This window comes from Triticum aestivum, chromosome 5D (assembly GCF_018294505.1).
Source record: "Triticum aestivum cultivar Chinese Spring chromosome 5D, IWGSC CS RefSeq v2.1, whole genome shotgun sequence".
NCBI lineage: Eukaryota > Viridiplantae > Streptophyta > Magnoliopsida > Poales > Poaceae > Triticum > Triticum aestivum.
The window spans coordinates 248,823,323-248,847,220 of NC_057808.1; the positions used below are offsets into that span (position 1 = coordinate 248,823,323).

Here is a 23,898-nt window from a genome sequence, read left to right on the forward strand (position 1 = left end):
TCAGTTAGGTCATCGATTGTGGCGACTAGGTGGGTGGTGTGTGGGATGTAAATTTCCCGATCGTCGACCTTAAGTCCGATTTGATCGTAAACCGAAGTCTTGTGGTCTGAGATAGACGTGCTCTGGATATGGTCAAGCATCTCATTGAGGTGGGATAGCCCTTCGGAATTTATTGCTTGGTTATAGGCAGGGCTGACTCAAAGTGTGCCCGACGTATTGCTTGAGGTGTTTTCAACGGGAAGGGGATCCGAAGGTGATCCTAGATCCTGCGCCGGGGTCGGCTCTAAGCCTGATGTAGCTTTAGAGGCAGGATCCGGGTCTATGTCCGGGCTAGAGATTGAGAGGGGACCATCTGAAATCATTGCGTCAAGGCTCTCTGGTGACGCTGAGGGTCCTGGCCCGTTGTGCTCGAAGGAGCTCGGCTCCAAAGTCGAGCCTTCGAAATTGGGCAGGTTCGATCCGGCCGAGCGTCCAACCTGACAGAACGAGTTCACCGCGGGAATCTGCGGTGTACTCGAGGCCGCCGAAGGTCACGATCCAACCTAGGGCGTAGTTTTTGATGGAGGCCATATGGCCCATTGAGTCGGCGCAGAAGATCATGCTGCCGAACACAAAAAACTGGATGGGGGCGTAAATGCTCCCGCGGCCATTGCCGCAGTTGATCTGCGAATGAGCCATCGATGTTGGGGAACGTAGTAATAATTCGAAAATTTTCCTATGTGTCACCAAGATCAATCTAGGAGATGCTAGCAATGAGAGGGAGGGAGTGCATCTTCATACCCTTGAAGATTGCTAAGCGGAAGCGTTACAAGAACGCGGTTGATGGAGTCGTACTCGCGGCGATTCAAATCACAGAAGATCCGATCAAGTGCCGAACGGACGACGCCTCCGCGTTCAACACACGTACAGCCCGGGGACGTCTCCTCCTTCTTGATCCAGCAAGGAGGAGAGGAGAAGTTGAGGGAGAACTCCGACAGCACGACGGCGTGGTGGTGGTGGAGCTGGTGGTTCTCGGGCAGGGCTTCGCCAAGCACTGCGGAGGAGGAGGAGAAGGTGTTGGAGAGGGGGAGGGCTGCGCCAGGGGAAGGGTGCGGCTGACCTCCCACCCCCCCACTATATATAGGGGCAAGGGAGAGGGGCCGGGCCCCCCTAGATGCATCTAGAGGGGGGGCGGCCAAGGGGGAAGGCTTGCCCCCCAAGCTAGGTGGGGGCGCCCCCTCTAGGGTTTCCCCCAACCCTAGGCGCATGGGCCCTAGGGGGGAGTTGGCGCCCAGCCCACCTAGGGGCTGGTTCCCCTCCATATTCAGCCCATAGGGCCCTCCGGGGCAAGTGGACCCTCCTGATGGACCCCTGGAACCCCTTGGGTGGTCCCGGTACAATACCGGTAACCCCCTGAACACTTCCGTGGACCGAATAAGGACTTCCCTTATATAAATCTTCATCTCCGGACCATTACAAAGCTCCTCGTGACGTCCGGGATCTCATTCAGGACTCCGAACAACCCTCAGTAACCACATACTATTTCCCATAACAACTCTAGCGTCACCGAACCTTAAGTGTGTAGACCCTACGGGTTCGGGAACCATGCAGACATGACCGAGACATCTCTCCGGCCAATAACCAACAGCGGGATCTGGATACCCATGTTGGCCCCTACATGTTCCACGATGATCTCATCGGATGAACCACGATGTTGGGGATTCAGTCAATCCCGTATACAATTCCCTTTGTCCATCGGTATGTTACTTGCCTGAGATTCGATCGTCGGTATCCCCATACCTCGTTCAATCTCGTTACCAGCAAGTCTCTTTACTCATTCCGCAACGCATGATCCCGTGGCTAACTCATTAGTCACATCGAGCTCATTATGATGATGCATTGCCGAGTGGGCCCAAAGATACCTCTCCGTCAAACGGAGTGACAAATCCCAGTCTCGATTCGTGCCAACCCAACAGACACTTTCAGAGATACATGTAGTGTACCTTTATAGCCACCCAGTTATGTTGTGAAGTTTGGTACACCCGAAGCATTCCTACGGTATCCGGCAGTTGCACAATCTCATGGTCTAAGGAAACGATACTTGACATTAGAAAAGCTCTAGCAAAACGAACTACACGATCTTGTGCTATGCTTACGATTGGGTCTTGTCCATCACATCATTCTCCTAATGATGTGATCCCGTTATCAACGACATCCAATGTCCATGGTCAGGAAACCATGACCATCTATTGATCAACGAGCTAGTCAACTAGAGGCTTACTAGGGACATATTACGATCTATGTATTCACACATGTATTACAATTTCCGGTTAATACAACTATAGCATGAACAATAGACAATCATCATGAACAAGGAAATATAATAATAACAAATTTATTATTGCCTCTAGGGCATATTTCCAACAGTCTCCCACTTGCACTAGAGTCAATAATCTAGTTACATTGTGATGAATCGAACACCCATAGAGTTCTGGTGTTGATCATGTTTCCTCGTGGAAGAGGTTTAGTCAACGGATCTGCGACATTCAGATCCGTATGCACTTTACAAATATCTATGTCTCCATCTGGAATATATTCACGAATGGAGTTGAAGCGACGCTTGATATGCCTGGTCTTCTTGTGAAACCTGGGCTCCTTGGCAAGGGCAATAGCTCCAGTGTTGTCACAGAAGAGAGTCATCGGGCCCGACGCATTGGGAATAACTCCTAGGTCGGTGATGAACTCCTTCATCCAGACTGCTTCCTGTGCTGCCTCCGAGGCTGCTATGTACTCCGCTTCACATGTAGATCCCGCCACGATGTTTTGCTTGCAACTGCACCAGCTGACTACCCCACCATTCAAAATGTACACGTATCCGGTTTGTGACTTGGAGTCATCCAGATCTATGTCGAAGCTAGCACTACGTAACCCTTTACGACGAGCTCTTCGTCATCTCCATAAACGAGAAACATATCCTTAGTCCTTTTCAGGTACTTCAGGATATTCTTGACCGTTGTCCAGTGTTCCATGCCGGGATTACTTTGCTACCTCCCTACCAAACTTACGACAAGGTTCACATCAGGTCTGGTACACAGCATGGCATACATAATAGACCCTATGGCTAAGGCATAGGGGATGACACTCATCTTTTCTCTATTTTCTGCCGAGGTCGGGCATTGAATCGTGCTCAATCTCACACCTTGCAATATCAGGCCCAATGTTCTTCTTGAGAATGAATGAGGGCCCATCGGCCCAATCCGAGGAACATGGGCCGACTGGATTAGTACCCCTTAATCCAGGACACCATCAAACACTGACCCTCAAACCACCCACATCCGCCCGGACCAGTCTGTCATGATGTGTTTTGGCATCCAGCGTGGTACCCCATCCATCCACGGACCAATCCAGACGTCTGTTTTCTTGCAAACCAGGAGCATTACATCAAACACGACGTTATTCATCAAAGTTCAGGCATAATTTACATAAAACAAACAATATTTCGTTCATTTAACTAAACCAATCCCATAACACTCAAAGTAATTATAGAAAATAGCATAATTCATTCATAAATAGCATGCAAATATCTCTAGTACAACAATAGTTCAAATTCAACGATATAACTAGATGTTCAACAAGTTGTTTGAATTTACCAATTCCAAATTCATCGATACTATTATCAGAGCCGGTACATGTCGTCCCACACAAGTTGACCCTTAAACTTCATCTAACAGTGTATGTGCGTGCATGGCCTGCCCACGATCCTCTAGTACTTCACGGCAAAGCGTGCAACCTATACAATGTGTAGAGAAGCATTGAGTGAATGAATGACCAACATGTAGAGCAAGAAGAAGCAAACTTATGATCTCCATGGTTGACACTCCCAATGGCAACATCGTCTCCACACTTTCAACTGCGCCGCAGAACTTAATGACGGAGTTGCAAATGGTGTACCATCGGTGCGATATTGACCTCACATTCTGTTCATGGATCTTGATGCCGAATATGTAAACAGCTTCTCCAAGGTCCTTCATTGAAAAACACTTATTCAAGTAGGCCTTTATGCTTTCCAAAAGTTCTATATCATTTCCCATCAATAGTATGTCATCCACATATAATATGAGAAATGCCACAGAGCTCCCACTCACTTTCTTGTAAACACAGGCTTCTCCATAAGTCTGCATAAACCCAAACGCTTTGATCATTTCATCAAAGCGAATGTTCCAACTCCAAGATGTTTGCACCAGCCCATAGATGGAGCACTGGAGCTTGCATACCTTGTCAGCATTCTTAGGATCGACAAAACCTTCCGGCTGCATCATATATAATTCTTCCTTAAGGAAACCATTAAGGAATGCCGTTTTGACGTCCATTTGCCATATCTCATAATCGTAGAATGCGGCAATTGCTAACATGATTCGGACGGACTTCAGCTTCGCTACGGATGAGAAGGTCTCATCGTAGTCAACCCCTTGAACTTGTCGATAACCCTTAGCGATAGGCCGAGCCTTATAGATGGTCACATTACCATCTGCGTCAGTCTTCTTCTTAAAGATACATTTATTCTCTATGGCTTGCCGATCATCGGGCAAGTCTGTCAAAGTCCATACTTTGTTTTCATACATGGATCCTATCTCGGATTTCATGGCTTCAAGCCATTTGTTGGAATCCGGGCCCGCCATCGCTTCTTCATAGTTTGAAGGTTCACCAATGTCTAACAACATGATTTCCAGGACAGGGTTACCGTACCACTCTGGTGCGGAACATGTCCTCGTGGACCTACGAAGTTCAGTAGTACCTTGATCCGAAGTTTGATGATCATCATCATTAACTTCCTCTCTAGTCGGTGCAGGCACCACAGAAACATCTTCCTGAGTTGCGCTACTTTCTGGTTCAAGAGGCAGTACCTCATCAAGTTCTACTTTCCTCCCACTTACTTCTTTCGAGAGAAACTCTTTCTCTAGAAAGGATCCATTCTTGGAAACAAAGATCTTGCCTTCGGATCTGAGGTAGAAGGTATACCCAATAGTTTCCTTAGGGTATCCTATGAAGACGCATTTTTCCGACTTCAGTTCGAGCTTTTCTGGTTGAAGTTTCTTAACATAAGCATCGCATCCCCAAACTTTCAGAAACGACAGCTTAGGTTTCTTCCCAAACCATAATTCATACGGTGTCGTCTCAACGGATTTCGACGGAGCCCTATTTAAAGTGAATGCGGTAGTCTCTAAAGCATAACCCCAAAATGATAGCGGTAGATCGGTAAGAGACATCATAGATTGCACCATATCCAATAGAGTGCGATTACGACGTTCAGACACACCATTACACTAAGGTGTTCCAGGCGGCGTGAGTTGTGAAACAACTCCACATTTCCTTAAGTGTGTGCCAAAATCGTGACTCAAATGTTCCCCTCCACGATCTGATCGTAAGAACTTTATTTCCCTGTCACGTTGATTCTCAACCTCACTCTGAAATTCTTTGAACTTTTCAAAGGTCTCAGACTTGTGTTTCATTTAGTAGACATACCCATATCTACTTAAGTCATCAGTGAGGGTGAGAACATAACGATAGCCACCGCGAGCCTCAACGCTCATTGGACCGCACACATCAGTATGTATGATTCCAATAAGTTGGTTGCTCGCTCCATTGTTCCGGAGGACGGAGTCTTGGTCATTTTGCCCATGAGGCATGGTCTGCATGCATCAAATGATTCATAATCAAGAGACTCCAAAAGTCCATCTGCATGGAGTTTCTTCATGCGTTTGACACCAATGTGACCAAGGCGGCAGTGCCACAAGTATGTGGGACTATCATTATCAACCTTACATCTTTTGGCATTCACACTATGAATATGTGTAACATCACGTTCGAGATTCAATAAAAATAAACCATTGACCAGCGGGCATGACCATAAAACATATCTCTCATATAAATAGAACAACCATTATTCTCAGATTTAAATGAGTAGCCATCTCGCATTAAACGAGATCCAGATACAATGTTCATGCTCAAAGCTGGCACTAAATAACAATTATTGAGGTTTAAAACTAATCCCGTAGGTAAATGTAGAGGTAGCGTGCCGACGGCGATCACATCGACCTTGGAACCATTCCCGACGCGCATCGTCACCTCGTCCTTCGTCAGTCTCCGCTTATTCCGCAGCTCCTGTTTTGAGTTACAAATATGAGCAACCGCACCGGTATCAAATACCCAGGAGCTACTACGAGCGCTGGTAAGGTACACATCAATAACATGTATATCACATATACCTTTGGCGTTGCCGGCCTTCTTATCCGCTAAGTACTTGGGGCAGTTCCGCTTCCAGTGACCATTTCCCTTGCAATAAAAGCACTGAGTTTCGGGCTTGGGTCCATTCTTTGGCTTCTTCCCGACAACTGATTTACCGGGCGCGGCAACCCCCTTGCCGTCCTTCTTGAAGTTCTTCTTACCCTTGCCTTTCTTGAAACTAGTGGTCTTATTCACCATCAACACTTGATGTTCCTTTTTTATCTCCACCTCCGTTGATTTCAGCATTGAAAATAACTCAGGAATGGTCTTTTCCATCCCTTCCATATTGTAGTTTATCACAAAGCTCTTGTAGCTAGGTGGAAGCGACTGGAGGATTCTGTCAATGACCGAGTCATCTGGAAGATTAACTCCCAGCTGAGACAAGTGGTTGTGCAACCCAGACATCTTGAGTATATGCTCGCTGACAGAACTGTTTTCCTCCATCTTACAAATGTAGAACATGTCGGAGACTTCATATCTCTCGACCCGGGCATGATCTTGGAAAACCATTTTCAGCTCTTCGAACAACTCATATGCTCCGTGCTGCTCAAAACGCTTTTGGAGCCCTGGTTGTAAGATGTAAAGCATGCCGCACTGAACCAGGGAGTAATCATCACTACGCGACTGCTAGGCGTTCATAACGTCTTGAGTTGCTGGGAAAATGGGTGCTTCACATAGCGGTGCTTCAAGGACATATGCTTTCTTCGCAGCTATGAGGATGATCCTCAAGTTACGGACCCAGTCCGTATATTTGCTACCATCGTCTTTCAGCTTGGTTTTCTCTAGGAACACGTTGAAGTTGAGGGCAACATTAGCGTGGGCCATTTGATCTACAAGACATATTGTAAAGATATTTTAGACTAAGTTCATGATAATTAAGTTCATCTAATCAAATTATTTAATGAACTCCCACTCAGACATACATCCCTCTAGTCATCTAAGTGATACATGATCCGAATCGACTAGGCCGTGTCCGATCATCACGTGAGACGGACTAGTCATCAACGGTGAACATCTCCATGTTGATCGTATCTACTATACAACTCATGTTCGACCTTTCAGTCTCTCGTGTTCCGAGGCCATGTCTGTACATGCTAGGCTCGTCAAGTCAACCTAAGTGTTTTGCATGTGTAAATCTGGCTTACACCCGTTGTATGCGAACGTTAGAATCTATCACACCCGATCATCACGTGGTGCTTCGAAACAACGAACCTTCGCAACGGTGAACAGTTAGGGGGAACACTTTTCTTGAAATTTTAGTGAGGGATCATCTTATTTATGCTACCGTCGTTCTAAGCAAATAAGATGTAAACATGACAAACATCACATGCAAATCATAAAGTGACATGATATGGCCATTATCATCTTGCGCCTTTGATCTCCATCTTCGAGGCGCGGGATGATCAACTTCGTCACCGGAATGACACCATAATCTCCATCATAATGATCCCCATCATAATGATTTCCATCATCGTGTCTTCATGAAGTTGTCTCGCCAACTATTACTTCTACTACTATGGCTAACGGTTAGCAATAAAGTAAAGTAATTACATGGCGTTTTCAATGACACGCAGGTCATACAATAAATTAAGACAACTCCTATGGCTCCTGCCAGTTGTCATACTCATCGACATGCAAGTCGTGATTCCTATTACAAGAACATGATCAATCGCATACATCATATCCTTTTGGCCATATCACATCACATAGCATACCCTGCAAAAACAAGTTAGACGTCCTCTAATTGTTGTTGCATGTTTTACGTGGCTGCTATGGGTTTCTAGCAAGAACATTTCTTACCTACGCAAAAGCCACAACGGTGATATGCCAATTGTTATTTACCCTTCATAAGGACCCTTTTCATCGAATCCGATCCAACTAAAGTGGGAGAGACAGACACCCGCTAGCCACCTTATGCATCAAGTGCATGTCGGTCGGTGGAACTAGTCTCACGTAAGCGTACGTGTAAGGTCGATCCGGGCCGCTTCATCCCACAATGCCGCCGAATCAAGATAAGACTAGTAACGGTAAGCAAATTGAACAAATCATTGCCCACAACTACTTTGTGTTCTACTCGTGCATAGAATCTACGCATAGACCTAGCTCATGATGCCACTGTTGGGGAACGTAGTAATAATCCGAAAATTTTCCTACGTGTCACCAAGATCAATCTAGGAGATGCTAGCAACGAGAGAGAGGGAGTGCATCTTCATACCCTTGAAGATCGCTAAGCGGAAGCGTTACAAGAACGCGGTTGATGGAGTCGTACTCGCGTTGATTCAAATCGCGGAAGATCCGATCAAGTGCCGAACGGACGGCGCCTCCGCGTTCAACACACGTACAGCCCGGGGACGTCTCCTCCTTCTTGATCCAGCAAGGGGGAGAGGAGAAGTTGAGGGAGAACTCTGACAGCACGACGGCATGGTGGTGGTGGAGCTCGTGGTTCTCCGGCAGGGCTTCGCTAAGCACTACGGAGGAGGAGGTGTTGGAGAGGGGGAGGGCTGCGCCAGGGGAAGGGTGCGGCTGCCCTCCCACCCCCCACTATATATAGTGGCAAGGGAGAGGGGGCCGGCCCCCCTAGATGCATCTAGAGGGGGGCGGCCAAGGGGGAAGGCTTGCCCCCCAAGCTAGGTGGGGCACCCCCTCTAGGGTTTCCCCCAACCCTAGGCACATGGGCCCTAGGGGGGAGTTGGCGCCCAATCCACCTAGGGGCTGGTTCCCCTCCATATTCAGCTCATAGGGCCCTCCGGGGCAGGTGGACCCTCCCGGTGGACCCCCGGAACCCCTTCGGTGGTCCCGGTACAATACCGGTAACCCCCCGAACACTTCCGGCGACCGAATAAGGACTCCCCATATATAAATCTTCATCTCCGGACCATTCCGAAACTCCTCGTGACGTCCGGGATCTCATCCGGGACTCCGAACAACCTTCGGTAACCACATACTATTTCCCATAACAACTCTAGCGTCACCGAACCTTAAGTGTGTAGGCCCTACGGGTTCGGGAACCATGCAGACATGACCGAGACATCTCTCCGGCCAATAACCAACAGCGGGATCTGGATACCCATGTTGGCCCCTAGATGTTCCACGATGATCTCATCGGATGAACCACGATGTCGGGGATTCAATCAATCCCGTATACAATACCCTTTGTCCATCGGTATGTTACTTGCCCGAGATTCGATAGTCGGTATCCCCATACCTCGTTCAATCTCGTTACCAGCAAGTCTCTTTACTCATTCCGCAACGCATGATCCCGTGGCTAACTCATTAGTCACATCGAGCTCATTATGATGATGCATTGCCGAGTGGGCCCAAAGATACCTCTCCGTCAAACGGAGTGACAAATCCCAGTCTCGATTCGTGCCAACCCAACAGACACTTTCGGAGATACCTGTAGTGTACCTTTATAGCCACCCAGTTACGTTGTGACGTTTGGTACACCCAAAGCATTCCTACAGTATCTGGGAGTTGCACAATCTCATGGTCTAAGGAAACGATACTTGACATTAGAAAAGCTCTAGCAAAACGAACTACACGATCTTGTGCTATGCTTACGATTGGGTCTTGTCCATCACATCGTTCTCCTAATGATGTGATGTGATGTGATCCCGTTATCAACAACATCCAATGTCCATGGTCAGGAAACCATGACCATCTATTGATCAACGAGCTAGTCAACTAGAGGCTTACTAGGGACATATTACGATCTATGTATTCACACATGTATTACGGTTTCCGGTTAATACAACTGTAGCATGAACAATAGACAATCATCATGAACAAGGAAATATAATAATAACCAATTTATTATTGCCTCTAGGGCATATTTCCAACAGTCTCCCACTTGCACTAGAGTCAATAATCTAGTTACATTGTGATGAATCGAACACCCATAGAGTTCTGGTGTTGATCATGTTTCCTCGTGGAAGAGGTTTAGTCAACGGATCTGCGACATTCAGATCCGTATGCACTTTACAAATATCTATGTCTCCATCTGGAATATATTCACGAATGGAGTTGAAGCGACGCTTGATATGCCTGGTCTTCTTGTGAAACCTGGGCTCCTTGGCAAGGGCAATAGCTCCAGTGTTGTCATAGAAGAGAGTCATCGGGCCCGACGCATTGGGAATAACTCCTAGGTCGGTGATGAACTCCTTCATCCAGACTGCTTCCTGTGCTGCCTCCGAGGCTGCTATGTACTCCGCTTCACATGTAGATCCCGCCACGATGTTTTGCTTGCAACTGCACCAGCTGACTACCCCACCATTCAAAATGTACACGTATCCGGTTTGTGACTTGGAGTCATCCAGATCTATGTCGAAGCTAGCACTACGTAACCCTTTACGACGAGCTCTTCGTCATCTCCATAAACGAGAAACATATCCTTAGTCCTTTTCAGGTACTTCAGGATATTCTTGACCGTTGTCCAGTGTTCCATGCCGGGATTACTTTGCTACCTCCCTACCAAACTTACGACAAGGTTCACATCAGGTCTGGTACACAGCATGGCATACATAATAGACCCTATGGCTAAGGCATAGGGGATGACACTCATCTTTTCTCTATTTTCTGCCGAGGTCGGGCATTGAACCGTGCTCAATCTCACACCTTGCAATATCAGGCCCAATGTTCTTCTTGAGAATGAATGAGGGCCCATCGGCCCAATCCGAGGAACATGGGCCGACTGGATTAGTACCCCTTAATCCAGGACACCATCAAACACTGACCCTCAAACCACCCACATCCGCCCGGACCAGTCTGTCATGATGTGTTTTGGCATCCAGCGTGGTACCCCATCCATCCACGGACCAATCCAGACGTCTGTTTTCTTGCAAACCAGGAGCATTACATCAAACACGACGTTATTCATCAAAGTTCAGGCATAATTTACATAAAACAAACAATATTTCGTTCATTTAACTAAACCAATCCCATAACACTCAAAGTAATTATAGAAAATAGCATAATTCATTCATAAATAGCATGCAAATATCTCTAGTACAACAATAGTTCAAATTCAACGATATAACTAGATGTTCAACAAGTTGTTTGAATTTACCAATTCCAAATTCATCGATACTATTATCAGAGCCGGTACATGTCGTCCCACACAAGTTGACCCTTAAACTTCATCTAACAGTGTATGTGCGTGCATGGCCTGCCCACGATCCTCTAGTACTTCACGGCAAAGCGTGCAACCTATACAATGTGTAGAGAAGCATTGAGTGAATGAATGACCAACATGTAGAGCAAGAAGAAGCAAACTTATGATCTCCATGGTTGACACTCCCAATGGCAACATCGTCTCCACACTTTCAACTGCGCCGCAGAACTTAATGACGGAGTTGCAAATGGTGTACCATCGGTGCGATATTGACCTCACATTCTGTTCATGGATGATGTGTATGTCGTAGAGTACTTTTGTGCATGAAACAAATCATGCACGTGCCGCCAAAGAGATCGAGCTCCTTGAGTTCATGCCTACAAAGTCCGCAGCTACGACCAACCATGCATGACACAACTCATCCTCCTTCACCTAGTACCCCGCCATCGTGCTTACTCTAGAAAACAGCAAGAAATTCAACAAAAAGCTCAATGACATTTGAGCGAACACCTGCCGGGTGTGGTGTCCGTCATGGATGTCGTCGACAGGGAGGATCCTAGGTGGACGGCGGTGTAGTCCAAGTGGCGGCTGCGGACGTCCTACGGTACCTTGATGGCGGCCGGAGAGGTACAGCGGCGGCGTCGAAAGAGGAGGATGCGGATGCAAAGTAAGGGTGGAGTGAAAGAAAAGTGGACCAGAATGGGTATTTGAGTGAGTCGGGGATGTCAATGTACTATATGACGGCGACGATCCGTACTCCCGCAAAGTTCATCACTGTTCGCAGACTGGTCTCCACCGATCCAGAGACAATAGGCTGTCTGATTTGGGATCAACGTTGGAAATACCCGAGATGATGAGTACAACTATGTCATCTTCCCGTGGACAGTGATTTGATTCCGGTGAAAACCCCGCAAAATCACTGCGCAATTTCAGGTAAAACAAGAAGAGTTAATAAGGGAAAGAAAAGGGAGGGAAATTTCCACCTGCCATGTGTGCACGGTACCTGGCTGGCCTGAAACAGACAGGCAGGCAGGCAGACATCCACGCCTGCCTCCGATCCACCCAAAAGTACACTCCAGTTCCAATATTCCGCGTCCTGGACTGACTTGTGCTCCGAGCTCTTCTTTCTCCTCTGCCTTCTCGGCCTCTCCCAGCTCATCCCGTTCCCAGCACACTGCCCGCGCCCTGCCTCCTCTTCTCTCGATTCCCCCCTCTAACCTTCTTTGCATCCTAGCCTTTTCCTGCTACTCCTCTCCTTCTCCACATTCTTTGAGCGCATTCCCCCCTTTTGAAATTCCGGCTCTCGAGACACAGATCCGTGAGGGGTGGTGGATTCTTTACTTGCTCGTTCCAAAAATCCCACTCTGCGCCGCTGCTCCACTCACCTTGTACTAGTAGCGGAGACACTTTACCCGATTCGTTTCTTCAGGCGGCATGGAACGCCGTGTGCTTCTACCGTGCCCAAGATTTCAGCAGCTTTAGGTGCTGCTATATGTAATAGTTGGAATCTTTGCCCTCCTTTTTATCGCCTCCCGTTCTGCTCTTACTGTCTTTTACTACCAATCTTGCAGAGCTGCCTGGACTCCGTTGGGGGCGGAATGGAGGTCTGGAGCATCAGAGCGGCGCAGCTCTTGCTCTTCTTCTTCCTCTTGTCTGAGAGGCATGAGTCTTGTGCCGCCCTCGGTGAAGAAGGTGAGTTGGATTTCCCATGGGTTGTGAGTAGGAAGCGGTCATGGTGGTTTTGGTTCAAGTGGAACAGTGGTTGACCATGCATCTGTGTCTATCTTGGTGCTCCAGGGCGAGCCATGAGTTTCAGAGAAGAGCGCCCAAGTGGATGGTTATGGAATTTGGGACAAAAGAAGGTTTTCAGCGCAGCGGCGACGCGGTAAGTCAGCCTGATCTGTTCTTGTTCTTGTCCTTGTAGGATCAAATTCATGGTGAAATGATTGCTACCTTTTTTTTCTTTTGTGAAGATGTCAAATCATTTGCAAGTAGTTATCTTGTATGTATCATTAGTCATGATTAAGTCACTCATGGAACAAGTCCTATTTTGATTTCAAGGGGTACATGATATTGCACGCCGTTGTCTTTGTTTATTTGTGGCATCATGGATTTACAAGTCAAAGGGGGACTAGAAGAAGCCATGACTATTAAGTAGAGAATATGCAGGACAGCTAGATGTCTTTCTAGAGGAAGCTAGTATGATTTTGTCTCTGGAATATTTAGGATACGTGTGTGGAACAAGGTTTTGACTTTTAAGCATTTCTTGATGCGTCCCTTTTTTTTACAATATCCAAAAATATTACCTTCATGGATCCAGTCCTTCAGGTCTAGGGAGAACAGTATTTCTGTGAGTAAATTGCATCTGGAGCATTACAGAATTAAATTTCTGCAGTGCTTGATACATGATCTTTATTTTTTTTTACATTATGGGCTTGACACATAATCTAAAGCCATGTGATGATCTTTGCAGCTTAGTCAAGGGAAACAAACTGTCAATTGAAATTCCTAACGAGTTGCAAGAGCGTATCATGATTTCAGAGGTTCTAACTGATGGAAGGCAACAACTGTGCAGAAAATGTTTAACAAAGTCAGTCTTCTTCTTTATATACCAGCTTCCCTTTCGTAAGAATTTTTGAGTAAGATGGGCATAACTTCTAAAGTAAAACTGACATGACACAAGCAGTTGAAAACCAAAATACTCTGTTTCAGTTTAACCGGCAATCTTGACTTTGACTAGTTAAACCTTACAATCTTTTCCCCACAAAATAAATAAAATAAATAGAACTCACACTCTTTGAATCTTTCGGTAAACTTTTACTGTTAGATTTACCATTACATGATGTTTTGATCATGTTCACTTCCATAACGTTTAAGAAATGTATTACTACAAAACAAACAAGAAAGATTTAGCATTGGAGATCATGTGATTAGTAAGTAAAAACAAATGTAGTACCTTCTGTCGAAAAACTAAAATACATGCTCATTTTCACTAAAAATAGGTTAAAGGCAAATGGCAAACATAAGTATACATGGCAGCTGATGTACAAGGGATGTGTAACCTGTCTCTTACATTAGTAAAACTTAAGCATTAATATGTTAAAGCTTGAAGCGTGGAGAATACTGATATGCTAACTGTGGACTATACAAGTTTGCCAATCATACTCTTCAATTTATATTGATGTTTTATGCAGAACCATACGGAGTACCACCCTGAGGCAACTCCTACAGGCAAGGGGGCTGCAAGAATCAGCACCTTCCTCTAAGGCTACTGATCAGCATCCCATGTCTTCGCCGCCATCGCATTCGCAAGCTGAAACCAACGACTCTTCTTCTGTGCTTCACTGGGTTATCTACGCATTGTGCGTCAGTGGAGCGCTTGGCCTTGTGATTATAGCCTCTGTTGTGTATCTACTTGTCTCCCGTAGAAAGAAGGATAACACCGTCAATCCATGGGCTACCGGGCTGAGTGGACAGCTAAGGAAAGCCTTCGTGACAGGTCAGTCTCCTATTACCTGAAGCTAAAATGCCATGTTACATCATCTGAAATGTGTGCCACAGATTGTACTTGGAGATGTTGAGTGTGCTTTACCTTGTGGGCAGGTGTTCCTTCTTTAGGAAGGGCCGAACTTGAGGCGGCGTGTGAGAATTTCAGCAATGTGATCGGTACTGTATCTGACAGTGCATTGTACAAGGGAACCCTGTCGAGTGGGGTTGAAATAGCTGTTGCCTCCAGTCCAGTTAAGTCTGCCAAAGAATGGTCGGATCGGTCTGAGGAGCAATTTAGGAACAAGGTAACTGATTGGCGAAACTGCAACGGTGCTCAATTTCTTTCAACTTCTGTGGTACTGCATAAGTAGAAGGCGAAACCGCAACAATGTTCTGCTGTCTGTGTCTGATCAACTCTTCCTCTTCCAGATCTCTGAGTTATCCAAAGTGAACCATAAGAACTTCATGAACCTACTTGGTTACTGCACATGCGACGATCCGTTCACCAGGATGATGGTGTTTGAGTACGCTCCATGTGGTTCGCTCTTCGAGCATTTGCACGGTGAGTGTGAACATCATCAGTATCTGAACACCTTCCATATGCAGATATGATGTTGTCGCTTTTGCCACTTCTCTCTCAGAAACAGTGACGCTCATCCGATCCATATTTTTCGATGCAGTCAGGGAAGCAGAGCACCTGGACTGGCCTACCCGGCTGCGCATCATCATGGGAGTGACATACTGCCTGGAGCACATGAACCAGCTAGACCCTCCTGTCACCCCAAGAACCCTAAACTCCTCATCAATCTACCTCACCGAGGACTACGCTGCCAAGTTCTCGGACACCGAGTTCTGGAAGGACGACGAAGCCGACGCGGCGCCGACGCGATCCGCAGGCCAGGACAGCATCGTCTACAAGTTCGGGATACTGCTGCTCGAGGTGATCTCCGGCCGGCTGCCCTTCTCCGAGGACCACGGCCTGCTTGTCCTCTGGGCCTCCAGCTATCTGGACGGCAAGCGGCCGATCGGCTCGATGGCCGACCCGGTGCTCAGGGCGTCGTCGCCTGTGCCCGAAGAGGACCTGGCGGCGCTGTGTGATGTCGTGAGGCTGTGCATAAACCGCGAGGCGGCCAAGAGGCCGTCCATGGCCGAGGTCGCGGGGCTGATGAAAGGCGCCGTCAGACTGTCGCCGGAGCAGACGACCCCGAGGAATAACCCTCTGTGGTGGGCCGAGCTCGAGATCATGTCCACTGCATCCACCTGAAATGACATGTAAAGGGAAGGATAATTATACTAGATTTTGCATTTTAGTTTCTTCTTCCATTACTTTTTTTTGTATGATATATGGTACATCCTTTTGGCCTCAGTTTGTTTTTGTCCTTGGATCACTGTGAGCCTGCATATTTCTAAAAGTTGAAAGGAATAGTAATTATCATTTGACGAAACTGCTCCATGGACGATACTGGCGCCCGCGTGTGCACGATATGTAAATCCAGCGTCCTGTGTTGTTTCACTCATACGCATGTACGGCCTGATTTAACCATCGTCTGTGAATCGTCCTGATTTTATCGTGTGCATAGCATGCCGTGTATCTGTTAAAATTGTGTTGAATATGTAATTTGGTAGATGGGGAGGTGAGCCCATAATCATTCCTCAGGATTAGCCACGATGGTGAACCTCGTTAACGAAACATCGCAAGTCCTGTCTACTTTTCTGCAATGATAGATTTGCACTTTTTTTTAACCGTATTTGCATTTCTATTATCTCTCATGTATCCCTTGGAAACCATCTAATTAATACATGTAGCATACATAGACAGTGCTCCATATTCCACCATTGTAAAAGTTGATAACAAAAGTTTTTTATTAGCCCTGCTCTCTGCATCATGAGATGCATATGACTTAAGTTATTACATTGCTGAGTACAAAGTTTGCAAACAATGGTCTTGCCAGAAATGAGAACAAAACTATCAAACTACTCGAACGAACATGATAAACAAAACCAATCCAAGTATTGAGAAGCCTATCACTAGCACACCACTCAAACTGAATCCTATGGAAAAAAAATCCTTGGATTGCAATCCTACAAATCAAATAGTGCATGTAGAGAAAACTCGTAAGAATTATAAATTATAATCCTTCAAGAATCACACATAGGATAGACAGCAAGAGCCCTGCTATAGAAATATTTACAAGAACCAAACTAGTATTCCCTCCGTTCACAAATATAAGGTGTTCTAAGTTTTTTATGAATTGGACATATATAGACACATTTAACTGTGTTTGTTCACTCATTTGAGTCTGTATCTAGTCCATATTGAAATATCCAAAACATCTTATATTTGTGAACGGAGGGAGTAACAATTTTTTCTTCTCAATTTCTTACAACCAACATAAATTGTACATGGCATGTAGTCATGCAAAAATGAAACACCATACAAATGATGTATTGCAAACGTTCTCTAATTAAAATGAAGAAAAAATGTCTTGAGCACATTCACGACTAGGTGGAAGGGATGACAATGTCAGTTTGCTGATAATCAAGCTGATCATCAGGTCTTTCAGTTGTAGAGAACGCCTTGATTGCTTGTTGCATCGTTGGACGGTATGATGGATTTGGTTCTATGCAACAAACAGCAAACACGATCACTTTGAATATTTCACTTGCTATTTCAGTTTCAGGGAATGGGAGCCGGATGTCCAACAAATCCTCAAGTGGTGCACTTCTGTTGGCCATGGAAGAAAGAAAATCACCTGGATGATGTCCCATGAACAACTCGAGCACAAGTACTCCAAAGCTATAGACATCACACTTCTCTGTCACCCTTGTTGAGTACGCAAGCTCTGCTATGCCAATATTGACGAGTTAACTTTTTGTGAATGTGTATGTAAAGATGCAAAAAGTACTATATATGTATCGATGTAGCTACTGTTTTTAGACAAATGGAAATCACTTGGAATCTTACCTAGAGGCGTACACAGCCAATGTCCATTATTACAAATTGCTAACAGCAAATAGTTAGTGAAACAAATGGGCTCGATGATTGACGTGGCTAATGTGTACTGCAGAGATTAGAGACAAAATGTGTACTGTAGGCAAATGCATGGTAAACTGTTCTACATTACTTCTAGTGACCATAAGCAAAGTCAGTACTAATAGGTGTTTAGGGTTTTAGATGATGAAATATTTTATTCCCCTGGGCCTCGTCATTATAGATGCATAAAACCTAACCTGTTACAACGTTTTATTACAAATTCGCCAAATAATGACCTCTTCGAAACGTTTACGAGATAGAGAAAACATGACAACACAAAGATTTAACCGATAGATACTCATAATTTTACCTGGGGCAAGATATCCGTTCGTCCCAGCAAGCCTTGTACAGTTTGGTGCATCTCCATCTAGTACTTTTGCTAGATCAAAATCTGATATACAGGCACTGAAATCCATATCAAGCAAAATGTTGCTGCTAGTTACATCTCTATGGACTATCGGTGCAAAGCAATCATGATGCATGTAGGACAGAGCATTTGCAACATCCTTAGTGATATTTAATCTTCTTGCCCAATCCAACTCAATTGCAGTTTCCTTGCTCTGCAAAGATTTTGCTAAGCTTCCCCTATCCATATATTCATACACAAGAAATCTCTGATGAGCAGCAGAGCAGTAGCCAAATAACTTCACAATGTTGCGATGCCGAATATGAATCAAAGCATCTATTTCACGATGGAATAGCTTGTCATCTTCCATCGTGTGAATCTTCTTCACTGCAAATATTTCACCTGTTGGTAACTGGGCTCTATAGATAGATCCACTCCCTCCAGTTCCAATGCAGTGAGCATCGCTGAATCCTTTTGTGGCGTCAATAATTTGCTTGTACACATCTTCCCCGTCAAAGTTCCAGATGGCGAACATCTTGACCTGTTCCAGTCCCTTTGCACTTTCAGCCTTGGATTTCTTCCTTTTACATTGCCATGTTGCTAGTGCAGTAATGAGCAAAAAAGTCACAGTGGCAGGTATTGTAGCTAGTAAAATAGCTCTAGACTTCCTTCCTTTTTGATAACTTGACGTGTGGTCACAAGGGGACAGACTTTTCACACCATCACCGCATAAATGTGTATTATGCACGAACCATTCGGTTGGAGCTTCTTTGAAGAGCCTGCTTTGTGGCACGGGCCCTTCTAGTTTGTTATAAGACACATCCATGTATAAGAGGCTGTTCATGCGTTGAAATGATGGCGGAATTCTGCCGCTTAATGCATTATGTGCAAGATTCAAGGCTTCAAGCATGGTAAGATCACCCAACTGAGTTGGTATCATGCTACTAAATGAATTGTCACTTAGATCTAACAATCCTTGTAGGTTTACCAACATCCCTAGTTCCATAGGAATGCTACCATTGAGTTGATTATGGCTCAAATTCAGAAGCGAAGCTTTAAGCACTGCCCAACTGATCCCCCTAACTGCCCGCTTAGGTTGTTCGAAGATAAATCCAAGTACTCCAGATTTTTTAGAGACGCAATTTCCTGCGGTATACTTCCCCTGAGCAAGTTGTTGGCAAGGCTCAAATTGAACAATGTCATTATATTGCCAATTTCTGGAGGAATATGTCCTTCGAGTTTATTTGATGAAACATCAAGTATCCTCAACTGAGACAGTTTCCCTATGCTTGGTGGTATGACTCCAGTGACACTATTTTCTGAGGCACGCAACATGGAAAGTCCGTGGCACTCACCCCAGTGATGAGATAATTGACCAAATAGTTTGTTTAAGCTGATATCTATGTAGACAAGATTTGGGTCCCCATCTCAGAGATATCTCCTTGGAGCTGATTTCGTTCAAGACGAAATCGTACCAGGCTTGTGCATCTTAGCAAGCTTGTTGGCAAGGGTCCAACCAACATGTTGTTATAAGCAGTGAAATTTTGTAGCCGGCCTCCGGAACAAAGACCGGATGGCAGGGGACCGGAGAGTTTGTTAGAACTTAGAGTCAACCAAACGAGATTTCTCAAGTTTCCAATTTCTTGTGGAATGGATCCAGACAATTGGTTATAGCAAAGGTATAGAGTTGTGAGCTTTGTCAAGTTCCCTAAGCTACTTGGGATGGAACCACTTAGTGTGTTGTTGTAAATGTTCAATTCCTCCAAGTTCACTAAATAACCTAGCTCTCGAGGGATGTTTCCAGAAAGTTGGTTATCATGAAGGTCCAAGGTGGTGAGTTTTGTCAGATTCCCCAGACTGTTTGGAATGGACGCCGTAAGTTTGTTCTGTCCTAGTCCCAAACTTTCTAAGTTCACTAAATTCCTTATTTCTTTAGGGATGGGCCCGATGAGCTCGTTAGTCGAAAGATTTAGAGCTGTTAACTGTGTTAAGTTTCCTAAACTAGTTGGAATATAGCCTTCAAGATGGTTTGCACTAAGGTTAAGCTGCTTAAGCCTCTGTAAGTTTCCGATTTCCGGAGGAATCGGTCCCGAAAGCTGATTATCTGAAAGATGCAGGAATGTGAGTTTGTTCAGGCCACCTACACCGCCCGGGATCAAGCCGGAAAAATTGTTTTGGCTTATGTCGAGGTGTTGGAGGCTGGATAAATTCACAATATCTTTGGAAATGGGACCTGCTAGGTTATTCCTGGATAATGACAGCCTATTCAGATTTTCTAAATTTACTGTGGAGTTATTGGCTGGACAGAAGGAAACCGGACCTGAAAGCTTGTTGTCAGACAAATCCAACCTGACCAGGTGATTTAGGTGGCCTATTTCACAGGGGATACTACCAACCAGCTGATTGCCTGACAAGTCTAGGCTCACAAGGTTACCCAGCTCTCCTATCTGTCCTGCTATTTCGCCGGAGATTTGGTTGTCATGGAGCATCAGGAGATGCAGCCTCGTGAGGTTTGCTAGAGAAGGTGGGATGGAGCCGCTTATCTGGTTGCCTTGCAGGAGCAGGGCATGGAGCTCGCCGAGGGCCGCGATGCTCGGAGGAATGCTCCCGGCCAGCCTGTTGCGCCAGAGGTCGAGACTCGTCAGGGCCCTCAGGGCCGCGAAGTCGAGGGACCCAAGCGTCCCTGCGAGCCGCACCCCGCGCAGGTGGACGCCGGTGATCACCGGCCGGCGCCGCGCGCCGCACCTGACGCCGCGCCAGCTGCAGAGCGTCGACGTGTTTCCCCAGGATCGCAGGGCGCGCTGGCTTTGGCCGCCGAGGGTGGCTCTCCAGGCCAGGAGCGCCCCTGCTTGCTCCCCGGGGGTTGGCGGCGGGGCTGCGGTGGGCGAGACGAGCGCCATGAGTATGATGAGAGAGGCCAGTAGTGTTCTCCAAGGAGATGGCGAGTCCATGGCCGGGTGTAGTTCCACGATTCTGAGTCGCTGACTATGAATGAGAGCTCGTTGCGGCGCCTTAAATCGTCGCGATTCTGCGGCGGATTTCTTCTTCTTCCCTGTACTGTACCTACCGCGGGCAAATCTCGCCGTGGAACGGTATGCGTTTCTGTTTCTTCTGAATGAACAAGCGCCTGAAATCTGAACACGCGCGATTAAAAGGACGCCAAAACGGCGGCGTGGAATTGTATGGGATTTGAATTTGAGTGCTTGATGGAGATGGTCAAAGTTATGGTCAGCTTAAACTCTGTGATGGATTATGGATGGGCTTAGGCTCATGTAAGACAATAATACCTAGTTAATCTCTAAGGCCCATGCATGTGTACGGCAAGTGGTGGGAAGTGTGGGAAGTTTAGTCCCATATGCTAAAGTAAGAAGAGTGAGACCTTTTTATAAGGGCTGCTTTACCACTTGCTATTGGGAGCTTGGGAATAGGAGCTGTACACGCGCGCTCCTCCTCCTCCGCCACGCCACGCCTTGCCTCGCCTCGCCTCGTTCATCCCCTATTTGCTCGTTCATGCGCTAGCCGTATATATGTTGTTCATAGATGTTTCGGTTCTATGTATTGTACGTGCTCACATGCTTAGATATCGGTATGAGATGCATCTCGTATTTTCCATGATTACTGTTTACTCGTGGATTAGATTAGTCGGAAAAATGCTAATATTTCCAACAATCCAAAAACCTTATTTTAGGCATTTTTCGACTCATGGCTTCGCCGCTACTCTGAAACCGGAAAAATTTACTGGAACGCATTTTAAGCGTTGGCAGACGAGGACTACCTTGTGGCTCACAGCAATGAACGTGTTCTGGGTTGGTGGTGTGTCTCCCACGGTAACGATTGCTCCTGAACAGGAGAATGCGTTTAGGGAGGCAACCACCATCTTTGTTGGAGCCGTTCTTACTGTGAACGGAGACAAGCTAGTCGACGCATATCTCCATATGCGCGTTGCCAAGAATTTGTGGGATGCGCTCGAAGCTAAGTTCGGCGCAACCGATGCTGGCAGTGAGTTGTATGCCATGGAGCAGTTCCATGATTACAGGATGGTTGATAACCGTCCTGTATTGGACCAGGCTCATGAAATACAATGCATGCCAAGGAGCTGGAGCTCCTGAAGTGTGAGTTACCGGACAAGTTTGTCGCGGGTTGCATTATTGCAAAACTCCCTCCTCGATGGAGGAACTTTGCTACTTCTCTCAAGCACTTGAGACGTGAATTCTCTGTTGAGGATGTCATCGGTCATCTAAGTGTTGAGCAGAACTCGAGAGCAAAGGACTCACACGTGAAAGGGGCAGAGGGTTCTTCTAGCGCCAATGTGGTGCAGAAGAACTCCCACAAGTTCAAGGGAAAGAACTCTGTCCAGCAGAATACTACCTTTAAGAAGAAGGGTAAGAAGAAAGATAAGAAGAGAGATGGCTGGTTCACTTGTGGTTTAGATGAACATTGGGCAAACAAGTGCCCAAACAAGTATAAGAAGTCAGGACAGGACGCAAAGTCTGTCAATGTGACTCTGAGCAACAATGATGCGGCATCAGGGTATGGTAATCTGTTTACCATACTTTCAGTTTGTCAGTCCACCGATTGGTGGGTTGACACTGGGGCCAATATTCATGTGTGTGCTGATGTGTCTTTGTTTTCTTCTTACCAGGTCACACGAGATTGTTCCGTCCTGATGGGGAACGGCTCGCATGCTTCTGTTCATGGTGTTGGCACGGTAGATCTGAAGTTTACTTCGGGAATGATCGTGCAACTGAAGAACGTGCAGCATGTCCCCGCTATCAAGAAGAATCTCGTTAGTGGCTCCCTTCTATGTAAAGAAGGGTTTAAGTTAGTATTTGAGTCTAACAAAGTAGTCGTATCTCGATATGGACTATTTGTTGGAAAAGGATATGATTGTGGTGGTTTGTTCCGCCTTTCCCTGGAGGATTTCTGTAATAAAGTTGTGAACCAAATTCATTCTAATGTGAACGAATGTGAGGTTTGGCATTCACGTCTTTGTCACATAAATTTCGGTTGTATGACGCGGCTAGCTAAGATGAATCTAATCCCAAGTTTCACTTTAGCCAAAGGCTCTAAGTGCCATGCGTGTGTGCAAGCAAAGCAACCTCGTAAGCCTCACAAGCCTGCGAAGGAGAGACACCTGGCACCACTAGAGCTCATACATTCAGATCTCTGTGAGATGAATGGTGTGTTGACTAAAGGTGGAAAGAAATACTTCATGACTTTGATTGATGATTCCACTAGATTCTGTTATGTGTATTTGTTAAATACAAAGGATGAGGCTCTACACTACTTTAAAATCTATAAGGCTGAAGTTGAGAACCAACTTGAGAAGAAAATAAAACGAGTCCGGTCTGATCGTGGTGGAGAGTACTTTTCTAGTGAGTTTGATCTATTCTGTGCGGAACATGGTATTATTCATGAGAGGACGCCTCCCTATTCACCCCAGTCAAACGGGGTTGCCGAACGGAAAAACCGTACTCTAACAGATTTGGCTAACGCCATGTTAGATACATCGGGTTTATCCAAGGCATGGTGGGGGAGGCTGTATTGACATCATGTCATGTCCTGAATAAAGTTCCCGCGAAGGATAATGAGACTACTCCCTATGAGCAATGGGAAAAGAAAAGAACTACACTCTCTTACTTGCGCACTTGGGGC

General features: G+C 46.0%; 2 protein-coding genes across 3 annotated transcripts; one reads left to right on the forward strand and one right to left on the reverse strand.

Annotated features, from left to right (window-relative positions):
• The first annotated feature begins 12,448 nt into the window (after positions 1 to 12,448).
• Positions 12,449 to 16,364, forward strand: LOC123120497 (protein MALE DISCOVERER 2). 2 transcript variants are annotated; one of them, XM_044540507.1, is made up of 8 exons: positions 12,449 to 12,868; positions 12,946 to 13,066; positions 13,172 to 13,259; positions 13,848 to 13,964; positions 14,569 to 14,873; positions 14,978 to 15,168; positions 15,293 to 15,425; positions 15,544 to 16,364. In XM_044540507.1, exons 2-8 carry the CDS (start codon positions 12,973 to 12,975, stop codon positions 16,125 to 16,127), a joined length of 1,512 nt encoding a protein of 503 aa, XP_044396442.1. In that variant the 5' UTR covers positions 12,449 to 12,868; positions 12,946 to 12,972; the 3' UTR covers positions 16,128 to 16,364. The 2 variants fall into 2 exon arrangements, with proteins under 2 accessions (XP_044396442.1, XP_044396441.1); XM_044540506.1 differs by having other exon boundaries at positions 12,449 to 12,856.
• Positions 16,365 to 16,511: 147 nt separating this feature from the next.
• LOC123120498 (MDIS1-interacting receptor like kinase 2) lies at positions 16,512 to 21,318 on the reverse strand. Its single transcript, XM_044540508.1, has 3 exons — positions 19,719 to 21,318; positions 18,208 to 19,168; positions 16,512 to 17,706 (listed from the first exon to the last, which is right to left on the reverse strand). The coding sequence occupies exons 1-3, from the start codon at positions 21,192 to 21,194 to the stop codon at positions 17,366 to 17,368; spliced, it is 2,778 nt and encodes a 925-aa protein (XP_044396443.1). The 5' UTR covers positions 21,195 to 21,318; the 3' UTR covers positions 16,512 to 17,365.
• Positions 21,319 to 23,898: the final 2,580 nt, after the last annotated feature.